Source organism: Lepidochelys kempii, chromosome 13 (assembly GCF_965140285.1).
Source record: "Lepidochelys kempii isolate rLepKem1 chromosome 13, rLepKem1.hap1, whole genome shotgun sequence".
Taxonomy (NCBI): domain Eukaryota; kingdom Metazoa; phylum Chordata; order Testudines; family Cheloniidae; genus Lepidochelys; species Lepidochelys kempii.
The window spans coordinates 2,163,263-2,182,286 of NC_136392.1; the positions used below are offsets into that span (position 1 = coordinate 2,163,263).

The following is a 19,024-nucleotide window of genomic DNA, read 5'->3' on the forward strand; positions in this document are numbered from 1 at the left end:
TGTATGTATTGCCTTTGTGAAAAGCGAAAGTGCTGCAGACTGCCATGCTGCTGACGCTGTCGCTTTCCATTGCAAATGAGAACGTGGACAATTGTATGGGGCCTTTCGTTCTGAAGATAGCCCAAATGGTTTTATACAGAAGTGAGCTAAGCGTTCGCAAACACTCACGTTAATAGCAGAACTGAGAACAGAAAAACAGAACAAATAACAGATGTGTAACCCATGTTACTTTAAAGCAAGCAAGTGGGTGGAAGACTCAAGAGGGAATGATGATGGACGCCCACAATGCCTTTTTCCCACTTATCAGAGTCTGGGGAAATTACAGCAACCATGCAGCAGGGAAAAGCCTCTGAAGGCCAAGAGCAGCAAAGGAGGGCTAGTCTACGCTAGAAGCGCAAGCCCTATATCAGCACAGCTGCATCGGTGCAGCTGCGCTGCTGTTGTGCCTCTGGTGAAGACGCTCTATGCCAACGGAAGAGAGTGCTTCGGTTGGTGTAACTTGTGTGGCCTATTCACACCCCTGAGTGACATAAGTTATATCGACATAAGTAGCAGTGTGTACAAGCCCTGAGTAATTCCCACCCAGAGTAAAGGACACTGAATGCTCAGGCTACTGGCACACAGGTGATATTACAGATATCTCGCAATCCCTGGGTTTGAGTGAAGGGCCAAGAATATACGGCATGTCATGTATTTGTTATTGCTTTGTTGAACCATGCCTAGCGAGAGGAAGAGAGCTTAGGAGCAGGGCTTGTTTGGCAGCAATGAGGGTGTGTGTCAGGCAGACTGGAGATGGGGTTAGCATTATGCTACTTACAATTTTTATCAAGGACCTGGTAGAAAACATAAAATCATCCCTGATAAAGTTTGCAGATAACACAAAAAATGGAGGAGTGGTAAAAAATGCACTCAGGACAGGACAGGTCATTGCTTCAGAGCAATCTAGATTGCTTGGTAAACTGGACATATGCAAACAATATGGATTTCAACAATTTCCATCCCACCACCAACCTCAGCCTGGTCCAGTCCACACAAGAGATCCACTTCCTGGACACTACAGTGCTAATAAACAATGGTCACATAAACACCACCCTATACCGGAAACCTACTGACCGCTATTCCTACCTGCATGCCTCCAGCTTTCACCCTGACCACACCACACGATCCATCGTCTACAGCCAAGCTCTGCGATACAACCGCATTTGCTCCAACCCCTCAGACAGAGACAAACACCTACAAGATCTCTGTCAACCTTTCTTACAACTACAATACCCACCTGCAGAAGTAAAGAAACAGATTGATAGAGCCAGAAGAGTTCCCAGAAGTTACCTACTACAGGACAGGCCTAACAAAGAAAATAACAGAACGCCACTAGCCGTCACCTTCAGCCCCCAACTAAAACCCCTCCAACGCATTATTAAGGATCTACAACCTATCCTAAAGGATGACCCAACACTCTCACAAATCTTGGGAGACAGGCCAGTCCTTGCCTACAGACAGCCCCGCAACCTGAAGCAAATACTCACCAACAACCACATACCACACAACAGAACCACTAACCCAGGAACTTATCCTTGCAACAAAGCCCGTTGCCAACTGTGCCCACATATCTATTCAGGGGACACCATCACAGGGCCTAATAACATCAGCCACACTATCAGAGGCTCGTTCACCTGCACATCCACCAATGTGATATATGCCATCATGTGCCAGCAATGCCCCTCTGCCATGTACATTGGTCAAACTGGACAGTCTCTACGTAAAAGAATAAATGGACACAAATCAGATGTCAAGAATTATAACATTCATAAACCAGTCGGAGAACACTTCAATCTCTCTGGTCACGCGATCACAGACATGAAGGTCGCTATCTTAAAACAAAAAAACTTCAAATCCAGACTCCAGCGAGAAACTGCTGAATTGGAATTCATTTGCAAATTGGATACTATTAATTTAGGCTTAAATAGAGACTGGGAGTGGCTAAGTCATTATGCAAGGTAGCCTGTTTCCTCTTGTTTTTTCCTACCCCCCCCCCCAGATGTTCTGGTTTAACTTGGATTTTAACTTGAAGAGTGGTCAGTTTGGATGAGCTATTACCAGCAGGAGAGTGAGTTTGTGTGTGTATGGGGGTGGGGGGGATGTGAGAACCTGGATTTATGCAGGAAATAGCCCAGCTTAATTGTCATGCACATTGTGTAAAGAGTTATCACTTTGGATGGGCTATCACCAGCAGGAGAGTGAATTTGTGTGGGGGGGTGGAGGGTGAGAAAACCTGGATTTGTGCTGGAAATCACTTTAGATAAGCTATTACCAGCAGGACAGTGGGGTGGGAATAGGTATTGTTTCATATTCTCTGTGTATATATAAAGCCTGCTGCAGTTTCCACGATATGCATCTGAAGAAGTGAGCTGTAGCTCACGAAAGCTTATGCTCTAATAAATTGGTTAGTCTCTAAGGTGCCACAAGTCCTCCTTTTCTTTTTGCGAATACAGACTAACACGGCTGTTACTCTGAAACCTGTCAATATGGATTTTAATATAGCTAAATGTACTCTATCCTGGGAAGCAGTGACTCTGAAAAAGATTTGGGGGCCATGGTGGATAATGAGCTGAACATGAGCTCCCTGTGTGATAACTGCCCAAATGTGGTCCTGGGAGGCACAAAGAGGGGAATCTCAAGTAGATGTCGCAAGGCTATTTTACTTCTGTATTTAGCACTGGTGCAATCACTGCTGGAATCCTGTGTCCAGTTCTAGCTCCCACAATTCAAGAAAAATGTTTATAAATTGAAGAGGGTTCAGAGAAGAGCCACGAGACTGGTCAAAGGATTAGAATACAGATGTCTTATAAGGACAGATTCAAGGAACTCAATATTCTCATCTTAACAAAGAGAAGGTTAAGGGGTGACTTGATTACATTCTGCAAGTATGTACATGGGAAACAAACGTTTAATAATGGGCTCTTCCATCTAACAAATAAAGTGATTACACAGTCCAAAGTCTGGAAGTTGAAGCTACACAAGAACAGAAATAAGACAAATGTTTAAAACAATGAGCGTGTTTAACCATTGGAACAATTTACAAAGCGTCATGGTGGATGCTCCACTGACAATTTTTAAATCAAGATTGAGTGTTTTTCTAAAAGATCTGCTCTGGGAATTATTTTGGGGCAGGTCTCTAGCCTGTGTCTTACAGGAGTTCAGATTAGATGATCACAGTGGTCCTTTCTGGCCTTGGAATCTGTGACAATGAATATGTTGTCCATGGCACCACCAGTCAAATGTTTGTATGTGTAAATGTGTACTTGGAGGGAGCAGAAGTAGGCTATTTTTTTTGGTACCGGGGGTGTGTGTGTGTGTGTCAGGGTGCAATTTTTGGGTGCCCAGGTGAGTAGGAGGCAGATTATCCAGGTGCCAGTTGTATTGGGGGACAGTGTATTGGTTGCCCAGGTACCAAGCATGTTGGAGAGGCAAAGGATTGGGTGTTCAGCTGAGTGACGGAGCAGGGTATTGGGTGCAAAATGTGGGAGATGACAGGGTGCTAGATTGCAGGTGAGTGGGATGGTATTGGGTGCCCAGGTGAATGGAGAGGGCAGGTGCTGAGTGCCTAGGTGAGTAGAGGGGACAAAGAAACCAGGTGAGTCGGGAGGGAGTGGACTGGGTGGTGGGTGGCCAGGTGAGGTGGGGGCAAGGTGCTGGTGCCTGGAGGGGATACTAGGTGATGGAGGTGCCAACCCTCCAGGATTATCCTGGAGTCACTAGGAATTAAAGATTAATTAAAGATTATTCTTTAATTAAAGATCATGACATGTGATGAAGGGGGGGGAGGAATACCTCCAAACAAAACTGGCAACCCTACAAGGTGTCTGGGGAAGGGCAAGGACTGCCCGGGAGGGGGAGCAGGACACGTGGTGCCCATGTAGGTAGGGGGCAGAGTGTGGGGTGCCCAGGATAGGGGTGTGGGAGCCCAGGTGGGGAGGTGCAGGGTGTCCAAGTGGGTAAGCAGGCACCTCCCCAGGTAGGGGAGAAGGCAGGCCAAAGGGTACCCAGGTAGGTGGAAAGGAAGGGCATGGGGTTCCCAGGTGAGTGGGGCAGGGCATGGGGTTCCCAGGTGGGTGGATGCAGGGCACTGGGTGTCCAGGTGAGGGGGGCACAGCACAGGTGCCCAGGTAGGTGAGGAGCAGGGCACGCAGTGCCTAGGTGGGTGGAGGTAGGCCACTGGGTGTCCAGGTGAGGGGGCATGGAGTTCCCAGGGGGGCAGAGTGTGGGGTGCCCAGATGAGGGGGCATGTGGATCCCAGGGGGTAAGGGTGTGGGGGGCCCAGGTAAGGGGGTGCAGCATGCCCAGGTGGGGGAACAGGGTGCTGAGTGCCCAGATGAGGGGGCACAGGGTGCCCAGGAGGGGGGAAGGACACAGCATCCCCGGGTGGGGGTGCACAGGATGGGGAGCCCAGGTGGGGAAGCAGGGAAACCTGGTGAGGGAGTGTGGGTGTGTCATAAATATAAAGGGAAGGGTAAACACCTTTAAAATCCCTCCTGGCCAGAGGAAAAGCCCTTTCACTTGTAAAGGGTTAAGAAGCCCAGATAACCTCGCTGGCACCTGACCACAATGACCAATGAGGAGACAAGATACTTTCAAAGCTGGAGGCGGGAGAAAGAAAGGGTTTGGGTCTGTCTGGGTGATGCTTTTGCCCGGGACAGAACAGGAGTGGAGTCTGAGAACTTAGTCAGCAATCTAGCTAGAGACACGTTAGATTCTGTTTGTTTGAATGGCTGAGAAAATACGCTGTGCTGAATGGAATGGAGATTCCTGTCTTTGTGAAACTTAAGGTTTTGCCTAGAGGGATTCTCTATGTTTTGAATCTGATTACCCTGTAAGATCTTTACTCTTCTGATTTTACAGAGGTGATTCTTTTTACTTTTTCTTCTATTAAAATTCTTCTTTTAAGAAACTGATTGTTTTTTTTATTGTTCTTAAGATCCAAGGGTTTGGGTCTGTGGTCACCTATGCAAATTGGTGAGGATTTTTATCAAGCCTTCCCCAGGAAGGGGGGTGTAAGGTTTTGGTGAGGATTTTGGGGGGAAAGACGTTTCCAAACGAACTCTTTCCCAATAATAAATACCCATTAGATGCTTGGTGGTGGCAGCGAAAGTCCCAGGGCAAAGGGTAAAATAGTTCGTACCCTGGGGAAGTTTTAACCTAAGCTGGTAAAAGTAAGCTTAGGAGGTTTTCATGCAGGTCCCCACATCTGTACCCTAGAGTTCAGAGTGGGGAAGGAACCTTGACAGGGTGTCGGGGGGGGGGCTCAGGCGAGGGGGTGCAGCAGGCCCAGGTGGGGGGCAGGGCGTGGGGGGGACAAATGAGGGGGTGCGGGGGGTCCTGGGAGGTCAGAGCATGGGGAGGCCCAGCTGGGGAGGGGTCCAGGTGCGGGGCAGGGAGCCCGGTGAGGGGGCATAGGGGGTACCAGGTGGTCAGAGTGCAGGGGCCCAAGTGGGGGGCAGGGCTCAGGTGGGGGGGGGAAGGCACGGGTGGGGCAGGGAGCCCAGGTGAGGGGGCGGGGGGTGGCAGGCGGGGGGTAGGGAGCCCAGGTGAGGGGCCCCAGGCGGGGGGCAGGGCGGGGGGGTCGCGGGGGGCCCAGGGGAGGGGGCGGGGGGTAGGGAGCCCAGGCGAGGGGCCCCAGGCGGGGGGCAGGGCGGGGGGTTGCGGGGGGCCATGGGGAGGGGGCGGGGGGGGCAGGCGGCGGTAGGGAGCCCAGGCGAGGGGCCCCAGGCGGGGGGCAGGGCGGGGGGTTGCGGGGGACCCACGGGAGGGGGCGGGGGGGTCGCGGGGGCCCCAGGCGGGGGGCAGGGCGGGGGGGTCACGGGGGGCCCAGGGGAGGGGGCGGGGGGGCCGGGGCGGCGGTAGGGAGCCCAGGCGAGGGGCCCCAGGCGGGGGGCAGGGCGGGGGATCGCGGGGGGCCCCAGGCGGGGGGCAGGGCGGGGGGTTGCGGGGGACCCACGGGAGGGGGCGGGGGGGTCGCGGGGGCCCCAGGCGGGGGGCAGGGCGGGGGGGTCGCGGGGGGCCCAGGGGAGGGGGCGGGAGGGGCAGGCGGCGGTAGGGAGCCCAGGAGAGGGGCCCCAGGCGGGGGGCAGGGCGGGGGGTCGCGGGGGGCCCCAGGCGGGGGGCAGGGCGGGGGGTTGCGGGGACCCACGGGAGGGGGCGGGGGGGTCGCGGGGGCCCCAGGCGGGGGGCAGGGCGGGGGGGTCGCGGGGGGCCCAGGGGAGGGGGCGGGAGGGGCAGGCGGCGGTAGGGAGCCCAGGCGAGGGGCCCCAGGCGGGGGGCAGGGCGGGGGGTCGCGGGGGCCCCGGGCGGGGGGGCGGCGCCGCGCGTGCGGAAAGTGCGGCCGCCAACGCTCAGGCTGAGGCGGCGGCGGCGGCGCGGCGCGGGGCGGGGCCCGGCGGGACATGGGGCAGCGCGGCCGGGACGCGGGGCCGGGGCCGGCGGGGAGCGGCGCCATGCGGAGCCTGAACCAGCTGCGCGCCGAGGTGCGGGGCCGGGGCCGGGGCCGCCGGGGGCTGCTTCCCTCCCGCAGGCCGAGGGCTGCCGGGCCGGGGCGAGCCGGTTCCCGCCCGGGGCCCGAGGGGGGGGGTGTCGCGAGCGGCCAGCCCCGGCCCCCCGAAACCCGCTTCGCCCCCGGCATTTCTCATGGTGTTAAACCGATGCCCCCCCCCGGGTTTTTAATCTGTGCGGGGGGGGGTCGCCGCCGCCGCCGCCGCCCCCCCCGCGGCGCCCTGCGGCTGAGCAGCCCGGCGGGGGAGAGCCCGAGGCCCGGCGCTCTGAAGGGCCGCTCCGGCCTCCCGCCGTTTGCCCGCAGTTGTTTCGAATCCACTCGCCTGACCCCCTGGGAACCGTACGGGTGGGCCCAGCCGAGTCCCCTTCAGAAGGGCAGCAACTACCCCCGATTCATTTTGCCTACCCTCGGCCCAGAGCCCTGGCGGCCACGGACCATCTAGCGGCAGAAGCTCCTTACAAAAATGTTATGGAGAGAAACCCTCGGTCTCTATTTGCAGGTAGAGGTTACATACAACCTGCTTACAGGAGGGAGAGGTAAGGGACGTTAGCGGCTCCAGCACCAGTCCAGGTACCCTGTAGAGTTGTGGAAATACCAGGGTAGGTCCACAGCCCTTCTCCCTGTTGCGCCTCTAAATGCGGAACTTGGGTTGCACCGTCTTGTGCTCCCTCAGCGCCATACAAAATCCTTTCCCACCCCAGCTGCTAGCTGTGTGAATAGTCTTCATAGAATCATAGAAGATCAGGGTTGGAAGGGACCTCAGGAGGTTCTAGTCCAACCCCCTGCTCAAAGCAGGACCGATCCCCAGTTTTTGGCCCAGTTCCCTAAATGGCCCCCTCAAGGATTGAACTCACAACCCTGGGTTTAGCAGGCCACTGCTCAAACCACTGGGACTTGTGGCACCTTAGAGACGAGCCCATTTATTTAAGCATAAGCTTTCTTGAAGCTCACTTCGTCGGATGCAGCGTGCTGATGCTCAAATAAATGGGTTCATCTCTAAGGTGCCACTAGTCCTCCTGTTCTTTTTGCGAATACAGACTAACACGACTGCTGCTCTGAAACTTGAAGACAGAGTATTCCAAAAAGGATCAGGGAGTGACCTCTACAAAGCCAGAAAGTTGTGTGGGGAAGCGTTATTTCCTTCTTGCCATTGGAGGGAGGTGGCCACCGAAGTGCTGGGAAGTAAACTGTATAGTGGTGAAATGAATCTGGGCCTCTAGAGCTGCACTGAATAGGAGAAGGGTGTTAACGCAGAACAGCAGATGTTCCACTTTCAAGGATCTGTGGGGAGAATTTGGAAGAGGTGAGTGAGAAATGTAGCCTGCTAGTCCCTGGTTTAGTGACACTGTCCTATTTCTTCACAGCAATTCTCAGCACTGACTGATGTAGTCTTCAGCTTTTTAACAGAGCCCAAGGAGGTAAGGCCTCTGCAGCACAATGTGGAGATGGGTTTGATTGCAGCGGTCAGATGAGATGAGCGCAGCGTTAAGGCTTTGTCTCTTCTCTTTGCTGTCTGCAGGTAGAAAGGTTTCTGACTCAGCTCTCTGAATTTGCCACCATGAATGAAATCAGCCTAGGTCCTCTGAAAAATATTATCAAAAGTATCCTCTTGATACCTAATGGTGAGTAGCCTGGAAATGGTTGTGTGTGTGAGAGAATGTTACTCTTGGTTTGAGCCTGAAAGGAACTGCTGTGTTTGTGCCTGCACACTAATCCATCTAGAGCCCCACTGATTTCACTGTGCCCATCAGCTTGCAGGATAGAACCTTTGATTGCTAAGTAAGCAGTAATCAAGAATTAAAAATGAGTTCTCCAACATACTTTAGAAATCCCTCTCTCTGTTGAAGAATCCCTGTTCAGTTCATCAGGCTGTTGTCTCTTAAGCCATGTCTATACACAAGTTCCACTGGCTTAACTAAAGTCTGTTAAAAAAATATTTTAGTTGAACCTACAGAAATCCTTTATGAGGACACATAAGAACAGTCAGACTGGGTGAGACCAAAGGTCCATCTAGCCCAGTGGCCAATGCTGGGTGCCCCAGAGGGAATGAACAGAACAGGTAATCATCAGGTGATCCATCCAACCCACACATCTATTGGTTTAACTTGCACCTGTAAAAATTAATATATTTGGTGAAACTAGTGCAATTTTATCTTCAGACAAAAACCCTGTAGCAGCTGCCATCTACATGATGCAGCATTGTACTTCCCAGTAGGCAGATGAGCTTCATCAGATAGAGGGCTGAGCAAATTGAGACCCCATTAGAAGACTCTGGAAATCAGAGCCATTTAAAACTGTGTTAAGATGACTTCTATCCTTGCAGCCTCCTTTTAGAGAAACACTTATCTATGAGCAGCTCCCCAAAACAAGTGTATGTTAATCACACATAGCGGAGCCAGAAAAGACCAGCAGAGTCATTCAGTCTGACCACTTTGTTGTACAAGATTATTCCCTACAGCAATCCTGCTACCACTGTAGCCAACTTATTCTCAGCAATCTGCAGTGGCTGTGTGCTTCAACCACCTCCCTTGGGAGTGTCTCCTGTTCATCCATTACCTTTACTATTATCTGTTGGTCTTAGATTTTTCTGTACTTCCCATCACCATAGTACTTAAGCGCAAATTTTCTTCTAGCATTTTGCTTGTATTAAATTTTCTTTTTGTAGCTTCAGGCCATTTCTCCTTTTCCTGCTAGCATAAAAGGCAGTGAAAAAATTTCCTTCCTCCTTTTATATAGCTACCTTGAAGGTATTAACAGTCAGAAATCATAATTTTCCCCATTCTGAGGCTTTTCTTTTCTAGACAACATACATTTAGCTCCCTTGGTTGCTATTTATATGCCTTATCCTCAAATCCTTGTATCATTTTTGTCAGGGCTGAGATACCATGAACGATACCTGCCATCTGTTCTGATAACTTCACTGAGTGCTTATGTACAATACGCATACAAAGCCGTGTGGGGCAGGCAGTCTATCAAAATTTACCGGACAGACTCCTTCTCTTGGCTTTAGAGAACAGGGTCCTTGTAAATTTCAGTGTGCAGCCTGCTCCCCAAGAACAAAGCAGGCAGGCACAGCAGGAGAAAATGTTACAGGCACATGGTCCCACCCACCATCCAGAACGCAGCAGGTAGGTCAAATTAGTAGCTTGCCAGCCGTTAACAAGCAAAGCTTCTGTAAGGGAAAAAGCAGTAACTTCAAAATGAAGCTGCTGGTGCCATTACCATGGAGACCAACAATGTAGCTTCATCTTGCTCTCATGCACATGCATCCGACTGACGCTTTAAGCAGTAGCTTTGGTGTCTACTAAGGTACAGTAGGAGACAACAGTATTTCCTACTTTGGTGAGTAGCAAGCTGCTGAACAGCACAACTGGAGAACAAAAACATCCTGTTAAAACCTCTCTGTCCCTGTGTGTGTTTGACTTAACACAGTGCAATGCTGTATTTCAGTAAAAATGATTTCCTCCTTTTGCACGGTTTATTCTAGGGGCCCTGAAGAGGAATCTGTCATCTGAACAAGTCCGAGCAGATTTCATTGCTCTGGGTAGGTCACTTGACTTTACTAAATATTAAATATTCATTGGTTTTTATTTTGTTAATCTTGTGTGGTTTCTCCTACAGGGCTCAGTGAAGAGAAAGCTAGTTATTTTGCAGAGCAGGTATTAGTAGAATTCCTTTTCTTCTTAACTTTAAAAAAACAAAACACACTCATTGGGACAGGGTGGTTTCATAAACTTGTGGCCACATATTCAGAGGTCCCAAGAAGTCAGGCTGTCTGTTGCTTCATACCTTATGAAAATCATAAACTAAAGATGCCATGACAACTTGAATGAAACGTTTTGTCTAAGCAGTACTTCTGATTTGGCATGGCATATGCATTGTAGCATATAAGCACCTTACAGTTTTGACTGCGGCAATTAAGTGTGGCTTTGATTCTGTTTCTGCCTTTGCTTGCATTGAACCTCAGCGTTATCCAAATAAATAAATACAGGACTTTTTGCATTAACATGTTAAATTGGTCCCATGGCAAAATTTTCAAAAATGCCTAAATCAACTACATAAAAATAAATACATTTTTTAAACTTATACCCCCGTCCATTTTCATTTTTTGGCATTTATGCAGTCCCTTGATATGTGCTGCATGTACATCTGCTTTATGCTTCTGCTGGAGCTCTGCCCAATTGCTTATTGGTGTTGGAGCTACAGGTAGTACGGTAAGGAGTAGTATTTTTGCATCAATTGGTTAAGTGTCCATTTTTTGCTCCTACAGTGGAAGCTGAATTCCCCCACCCTGACACGCCTGGCTGTTGGACAGACGCTGATGATTAACCAGCTTATAGATATGGAGTGGAAATTTGGAGGTAATAGATGCAAGACATGAGTAGGCTGGAGTGTCTGTTTGATGTCAAGGCTGAAATCCAGCAGCAGTTCTTAGCTGTAGACTCTCTTGAAATATTTTCACTTAACTAATCTCCTTTAGACCTCAGGGGAGTTATCTGCCATCTCTTCTCTCCATTTCACAGTGACTGCAGGGAGCAGTGAACTGGAAAAAGTGGGAAGTATTTTCTTACAGGTAAGTCTCCCAAAATGAGAGTTTAGGGAATGGGTTGTAGTTCATCACTTGGTAAAGGACAAGCTAAAGGGATGAACCTGCTGGTGCTGACTCCAGTGGGAGCCAAGGGAACCCAAGAGTATGGCATTTGGAGTTGGCTCTGCTTCTGATTTCTTGAAGACATCAGCTAAAACCAGTACAGTGCTGCTGCTTTTTCTGCATGCTTCACTTATCTAAGGAGATTTGTGGCCAACCGTAGGGATGATGAGGTACCGGCATTTGCAGTCTAGTAGAGGTCCTGATATTGTGTACGAGAGGTTGGTTTGATTTACTTAGATAAAAGACACTCCTTAGGATGATCTCTGAAGGATCTACCCCTATAGTAGCTTTTCCTGGAAGACTAGTTGAAGAAGTGGTCTCTCTACAATAGTCTATGCTGTCTGAAACTAACGTTTGATGCCTTGATTTTTGAGATGCTCGGCTATTTCAATTAAATGTCTGATTCCTTCCCAGTTGAAACTGGTGGTTAAAAACGGAAGCCAAACGGATCACGTGTATGTAGGTGAGTTAACTAACTTCAGTGGGGAGTTCTAGAGCAGAAACATTTCATGAAGGGACTTCAGAAGTATTTCATGAAGCCTTTGAAATGTATTTGAGAGTCCAAGTATTTATAGAACCGTCACATATATTCATTGGATCTCAATGAGCTTTGGAAGCAGACCCAGCTCCCAGCAGGGGATCACTATAGAACAGTGGTTCTCAACCAGGGATGTGTGTACCATTGGGGTACGCAGAGGTCTTCCAGGGGATACATCAACTCATCTAGATGTTTGCCTAGTTTTACAACAGGCTATATAAAAAGCACTAGCGAAGTCAGTACAAACTAAAATTTCATAAAGTGACTTGTTTATACTGCTCTCTATCCTATACACCAGGGATCGGCAACCTTTTGGCATGCGACCCATCAGGGAAATCTGCTGGCGGGCTGGGACGGTTTGTTTACCTGCAGCATCCGCAGGTTCGGCCAATCTCAACTCCCACTGGCTGCGGACCCCCGTTAAAGGCCAATGGGGGCTGCGGGAACTGGCACGGGCCGAGGGATGTGCTGGCCGCTGCTTCCCACAGCCCCCATTGGCCTGGAACAGCGAACCGCAGCCAGTGGGAGCTGCCATCGGCTGAACCTGCGGACTCTGCAGGTAAACAAACCATCCCAGCCCACCAGCGGATTTCCCTGACAGTCCATGTGCCAAAGGTTGCCGATCCCTGCTATACACTGAAATGTAAATATAGTATTTGTATTCCAATTGATTTATAATTATATGGTAACAATAAGAAAGTAAGCAATTTTTCAGTAATAGTATGCAGTGACATTTTTATGTCTGATCTTGTAAGGAAGTAGTTTAAGTGAGGTGTAACTTGGGGGTACACAAGACAAATCAGACTCCTGAAAGGGGTACAGGAGTCTGGAAAGGTTGAAAGCCACTGCTGTTGAAGCACTGACTATAGATGCTCACAACTATTCCAACCCTGACCTGTCCCAGATGGTGGCACTGTAGGAAATAATTGAGAAGTAATGACTGTGTGGAGGGTCTTCATATCTATGCATATCAAAATATATACCATAAAGCTCTGACAATTGGAGCCTTTAGAAGTAGTCATTAGAGAGCAGCATACTAACAGAAATGAGGGCAATCCCAATGTCTGTCATATTATGAAAATCTTTGCCTGGAATCCTGTTACATTCAAATGACGTTGTGTAGAAAAGCATGTTAAGAGCTAGAATCTCTAATACAATCCAGCCCAGGTGGGGATGAAAATTGCTCCTTGATATGGATGTGAATAGCTTTGTGTTAGACATGGGACTTTAAATATAGCTGGGGGGGTTTTTTCCTCTCCTTTTTCAGAGTTAACATTGCCACAGTTCTACAGTTTTCTGCATGAGATGGAACGAGTCAAAACCAGTCTGGAATGTTTCAGCTGAAACCCCAAGGGACTGCATTTATACCATAGAGGGGTAATTTCTCCTTGTGGGCCAACATGTCTGATCTTAACTCCGCAGATTTGTAACATATTAGATGAAGATTGCACTGTTTAATAAACAACACTGTCAAATAGTTCTGGACCCAGAATGGAAATGGTCTTTAAAAATTTTTATATTTCTGTCCTTCAGAGACTGAAACTTTTACAAATATGTAGTAGCTACAGACATAAGTACTCGTATTGCTTTTCTGTAGTAACCATTAGAAGAAAATATTGTCAGAGCTATGTAGACATTTATAGAGGTATGCAAGCTAGGAATCCATGTTAGTGTCCTGCTTCCTTTTGTATTGGCCTTGTATAAAAGAGATAAAGCAAACTTGTGAGTAAAGACCATTTAAAAAAAAAAGAGAGAATCCTAACTAGATGAATTAGTTAGCAGTGTTCCCCATCAAAGCTCTTATTCTCGTGTTAAGAACTTGACTGATAATGTACTGCCCCATAATGCCTCATTATGGAAATTATTATTAAATGGTAGACATGGGAGAACACTGGGCTTTTATTTAAAAAAAATGTCTCCCTGATAATAAGACAAATCCCCCGGTTTTCTGAACAAATATATGATTCTAGTGAAGAGCTCTTAAAGACAGGCCTGGGTGAAATAAGTCTTCTACTTCCTAGTACATTTGTCACACTTGTTAGTCTCTTGGGAAGATGAACTCTTCACTTGGAATTCTAGGGCCAAACACAGGGCTTGAACTACCTACTGCTGCCCTCACTTAGACCTGTTTTGTGGATGACTAGATTTCATTCTCCAAGGTTGTCACTAGCACCTTTTATCAGCCTAAATTCACTTTAAGCACACCTCTTGGGACAGGTCTTCTGAAAGGTGATCCCTCTTGCAACGTATTCTCTTTCCAACACTAAGTGTTCCTGAGGAGGTGAGATCTTCACATGCAACTCTAGTCATAACACGTATGATGGAAAGAACCATGTGTAGGAATAAGAGCTTGAACTAGCATGCAGCCAACACCTAAAATAATTAAGTCCTGCAATAAGCAGAGTCTCCTTCCTAGCTAGTTTCAATGAATGATCAAACATGAGACCTTCCTTTCTTAAATCACTTCTCTTCCAGTTGCAACATTCCCATCCCATTAAAACCATGCACAGTGAGATTATAAATAAATACCAGAACTTTGACAGATTGCCCTTTGGGTGCAGTATTACATGCTAATTTTAATCTGTTACAGGAAAATATAACCCCCCATTATCTTTTGTAAGTAGGACCAAGTGACAAATGAGAATGGTGTCTTGTGTTTGAAGAGAGTAACATGGGGGAATCCTACTTGAAATGTCCCAGATTGACTCAAGGCCAATATTTGCATTTTTCTTTCCTGGTGTCACACTCCATTCATAAGGGATCCCTGCTTTGTCACACAAAATTGGAAACTGGAAATAAAACCCTGAGAAATAAAATCCCTCCTTAAAACATTCCTTGTCCCCCCACCACTATCTCACACAGAAAAGCCGAAGAGTCGCGTCAAGAAGAGGGGCCTTTCTGCCTTAAGATTTCTGCTGCTTGTTCCTATGGTTTCTCCCAGCCCTGCTGCTCCTAGGTTGTCACTATTACATGATAGTTGTAGTAGGGGGTGGAATACAGTGACACCCTGAAAGGTGCCACTGTCAGCTGCAGATCTAGGACAATCTAACCTGCTCCCCTGCCTTAAGTTCTGGCGTGGTGAGTGCTGAGGCCTTATGTCCTCCAGCTAAGGGCTCCCGCTCTGCAGCCTGACAGTCCCTGGGGGAGTCTCTCTGATAGGCAGCATTAGAGCACCCACAATGCCTCTCTAATGTGAGGTGACCTTCCTGTGCTACCAAAGGTCTCGGCTAGCCCTGTAATACCCCCTTTCATCCTGCGTACTTGACTGTGCATGACTGTGCTGCTTTGGAAATGAGCTGTGTGAGATGGCCTGAGTGGAGCCCTGGATGCTGTGACTCGAAACGTTTCTGTGGCATAAGCATGAAGGAACATCAACTGCAGTGGGTTAAAATGGAAGTGGATCTCTCTACATTGGACTGTCAGGTCTGGGAGGAGACCTGTCCTCCAGAGACACGACAAGAAATCTAATGAAACAACTTTGACTTCACTGCACAGCAAGTCTCATCCCCTTCTTCACCTCCACAGCCACGCCCAGGTCTTGGTCTAAGAGTGATGTGGGGAGCGGTGTTTGACCACGCTCTCTCTGGTCCTGAACTTACTTACTTTCTTGGTGTTAGCAGTGCAAGGGGGAAGGGAATGCTGGAGTCAGACACTGAGCAGGGGAGGGGGACAGCGAGAATTTTGAAAAACAGATGGAGCACTTTCCTCAGTTCCTACTGCAGCAGCTTTAGCAGGGGGCGGGTGAGGAGAGTACTGTTGTGTCCTGGTCCATGTGTCAGTTTTATGAATGATTTCCTGACAGGTACAAAGGCTGACTCAGCTGGCCTCCTGTTGTGTTCAGTGTGGGACCAGCTTTTCCGGCTGCCAGTCAAGCCCAGTGAGCCGAGAGCTAATCTCTACAGGACAGCAGGCTCAGAGGGAAATAAGGGCCTCTTATAGCTTGGGGTGAAAGCTAACTGTATTTCTGCAGTGGTTTTGGTTCCCTGGTCGTTTTCTCAGCCCATTTCCTTAGGGAGCAGCAGCAGCTCTCGCCCCCTCCCACCGCTTTGTTTTTCAGAGCTCTATGAAGGGCTATGAAAAGTTACAGTTTCACACTTCCAAACAGGCATAGGAACCTTGGGTAGATCTCGCCTCTTTTTCAGCAGCAAGCAGCCAAAGCAAGAGGCTTTCCCTAACTCCCTTATGCAATAGTGGCAGGGCAGGGGCAATCCTGGGTATTTACACTTCATGGCTGGGCTGCTCCCTCCTTCCCCCAGGTAAGGCGTGTCTGAAAGCAGTGAAGGAACCAGAGCTAACTCTGTTGTCTAATTTTAGACCTTTGAGCCATTCTGCTCTAATTCAGACCAAAGCTACAGTACTGAGCCTGGCTCGGTTTTCTGATTTACCCCTCCCAAAATACTTAGAGAATGTGAGACAGTCAAGGGACTGCCGTTCTCCCCTCTGCAGAGGGCCAGCACATGACCAGTGTGCTACTCAAGCAGCACCTAGACTTTGTACAGACTCTACACAGGAGAGAATTTCACCTTGGTCAGGGTGATTGGCCAATCCAGGAACAGACTGACTCCTTGTGAGATGTGCTGGATGGAGTTTTGCCAAATCCTTTGAAGCGTCCTCTAAATAGAGACCATTTTGGGAGATAGGCCCCGACTGGTCCTGTGCTCTGATATGTTTATGATATTTTAATATGATATTTCTTTTTAGACCTCTGTAGCAGCGCTGAAGGGAGAAGGCGCTGTGCTGCCCACACAGCTCCCAGAGAGGCTACTTTCAGGTGTTGATTAGATTCAGTTGTGATTATTAACGTCTCCAGCTGCTAATAATGTGGCAAGTAGGGAAGTTTTAGCTCATGGTGTCTTTACTTTGTTCTGTAATTCTGTGCCATTTAGTTCATCCATACAGGACTCCTGTAAGCATGAAAAGCAGAAGTAGCCGAGCTCCCCCTGCTTGGAGCGCACAAAACAGGCACCATTTCAGTGCCTGCCTGGGAGTGGTCAGCGCATGGGCTGGAGAGGAAGGAATGGGGAGTTCTGTTCTCCGATGAAGTGAGCTGTAGCTCACGAAAGCTCATGCTCAAATAAATTGGTTAGTCTCTAAGGTGCCACAAGTACTCCTTTTCTTTTTGCGAATACAGACTAACACGACTGTTACTCTGAAACCTATCAATTACATGCTCTGTGACCTTGTTCAGGTCATATGCAGTGGGATATTTGAGAGCGCAGTTCCCACTGACAATCGTGGAGAATCCCACTCCACTGTTTTCAGTGGGAGCAGCTGAATGCCAAGCTTTTTTGAAAACCTGGCCCTTAACGTGACTCCATTTCCCCATTTGTAAAATAGAGGTAACCAGCCTTCCCCATGGCGTCAGTAACACTTGGGAAGTGCTTAGACAGCCTGTGGGTGATTCATTCTTATTTTACAGCCCAAGCCCCAGACAAATTGAAGAGAAGGAAGCTGTGCATAGTTTCTTAAAAGTGAACTAAGAACCCAGCAGAGTAGGGGCTACTGCCTGCAGACGTAGGTGACATTTTAAAACAAACTATTTTGAAAGTGCCTTTGCCTCAGGGGCTCTGTTTCCTCTGCAATAACATTATCACAGCCACTTGGACTAGCGTATGGAGAGGCTAGGAGGTCAGCAGGTGTCAGAGGGGTCACCTGGCATCCTGAATCTGGGCCTTGGTACGTACTTAGAGCAGAAAGAGGGTTGTTTTCAACTGCTTTGTCATAACAACCCCTCTCCTAATGCTCTCTTTGTCATCTCTTATGCCTGGCTTTGCATCCTTTTTCACCCTGTGGTTGGAACACCCCCCAACTGCACCATGCATCCTCCTGCAGCTCCTTCAGATTTCTCTTTAAAACCCACTTTCATGAAGCCTTCCTACCCTGATGATCTCCCTGCAATGTCAGAGCCCCTTTGTTTGTCTGACATGCCCTGTGTACTCTTATGGTGCATAGTCATTTAATTCTATGGGTCTCTTCTGCTTTGTGAAAAGAAAAGGAGGACTTGTGGCACCTTAGAGACTAACCAATTTATTTGAGCATAAGCTTTCGTGAGCTACAGCTCACTTCATCGGATGCATACTGTGGAGCTGTAGCTCACGAAAGCTTATGCTCAAATAAATTGGTTAGTCTCTAAGGTGCCACAAGTCCTCCTTTTCTTTTTGCGAATACAGACTAACACGGCTGTTACTCTGAAACCTGTCATTCTGCTTTGTGGACTCTTAAATCAGTTGGGTAGAATGTTTTGCATTTCACGGTGAAAGGTTGTGATGTTGGTAGGGGGAAGAGGGAATAACTCAGAATCTCTTACTAGAAATGTGCTGGGGGTGGGGGGAGAATACTGCATTTGGAATTCCTGAGAAATGCAGAGGGCATGTGGGGAATAACACCAGGCCACCAGCAGCTGGACAGGGCAGCAGGAGGTCATCACTGCTTGCCTTGCTAATGGATGTGAATTACATCTGCTAAAGTCTCTGACCTGCTAGCAAAAACAAACCAAAAGATGTGCGTAAATTACTGCAAGCGTTTTCTGCAGTTAGGCTGTAGAGCACGGTGCTGTTGCTAATCTGTCTGGGCTTTCCCAAGTCTGGAGAAAGACACAGTATTGAGTCCACTCGTCTACTAGAAAAGTATCAAGAAGTATGAACTAGAGATGGAACCCCAGTGCTCAGAGAAAAGGGATTCAGTATCACACCCCTCCAGCCAGTAAATCAGGGGATAAAGCTAGACCTCACAGGGCTGATCGCAGAAGGAACGCAGTGACCAGTTTTTGGAAACTCTGATGATTCCTGGCAGAACCATGCAATACACACGATGGTTCTTTTGTTCCCAAGATTTCCGTACAAACCTATCTTCAGTTTCTATTTACAGAAGGCTCGTCTGGCTTCCTTGGCTTGGCTTTGATGGGAAGCTGTAACTCAGTCAAGGGTTTTTCATAACACTTGAGGAGGAGAGAGGAAGTCTAATGGGCGGAACACAGGACTAGGAGCCTGGGCTCTATTCGGATCTCTGCTTCTGACCTCTAATGTGACCCAAGACAAGTCAATTAACCTCCCAGAGGCTCAGTTTCCTCCCTTGTGAAGTGGAGGTGAAGCTAAACCCAGGGTTGTGAGTTCAATCCTTGAGGAGGGCATTTAGGGATCTGGGGCAAAAACTGGGGATTGGTTCTGCTTTGAGCAGGGGGTTGGACTAGATGACCTCCTGAGGTCCTTTCCAACCCTGATATTCTATGATTAGGTGACCCACTCACCCCTACCCCGGGCACTACAGAAGTACCACTTGTATTTTCAAA

The 19,024-nt window shown here is 48.7% G+C and overlaps 1 protein-coding gene across 3 annotated transcripts; it reads left to right on the forward strand.

Moving 5' to 3' along the window:
* Positions 1 to 6,415: 6,415 nt before the first annotated feature.
* COMMD7 (COMM domain containing 7) lies at positions 6,416 to 13,213 on the forward strand. Of its 3 annotated transcripts, XM_073308906.1 has the most exons (9): positions 6,416 to 6,521; positions 7,912 to 7,965; positions 8,067 to 8,169; positions 10,035 to 10,091; positions 10,169 to 10,206; positions 10,818 to 10,908; positions 11,071 to 11,120; positions 11,613 to 11,661; positions 13,004 to 13,213. In XM_073308906.1, exons 1-9 carry the CDS (start codon positions 6,441 to 6,443, stop codon positions 13,078 to 13,080), a joined length of 600 nt encoding a protein of 199 aa, XP_073165007.1. In that variant the 5' UTR covers positions 6,416 to 6,440; the 3' UTR covers positions 13,081 to 13,213. The 3 variants fall into 3 exon arrangements, with proteins under 3 accessions (XP_073165007.1, XP_073165009.1, XP_073165008.1); XM_073308908.1 differs by lacking the exon at positions 11,613 to 11,661 and having other exon boundaries at positions 11,028 to 11,120; positions 13,004 to 13,090; XM_073308907.1 differs by lacking the exon at positions 13,004 to 13,213 and having other exon boundaries at positions 11,028 to 11,120; positions 11,613 to 11,662.
* Positions 13,214 to 19,024: the final 5,811 nt, after the last annotated feature.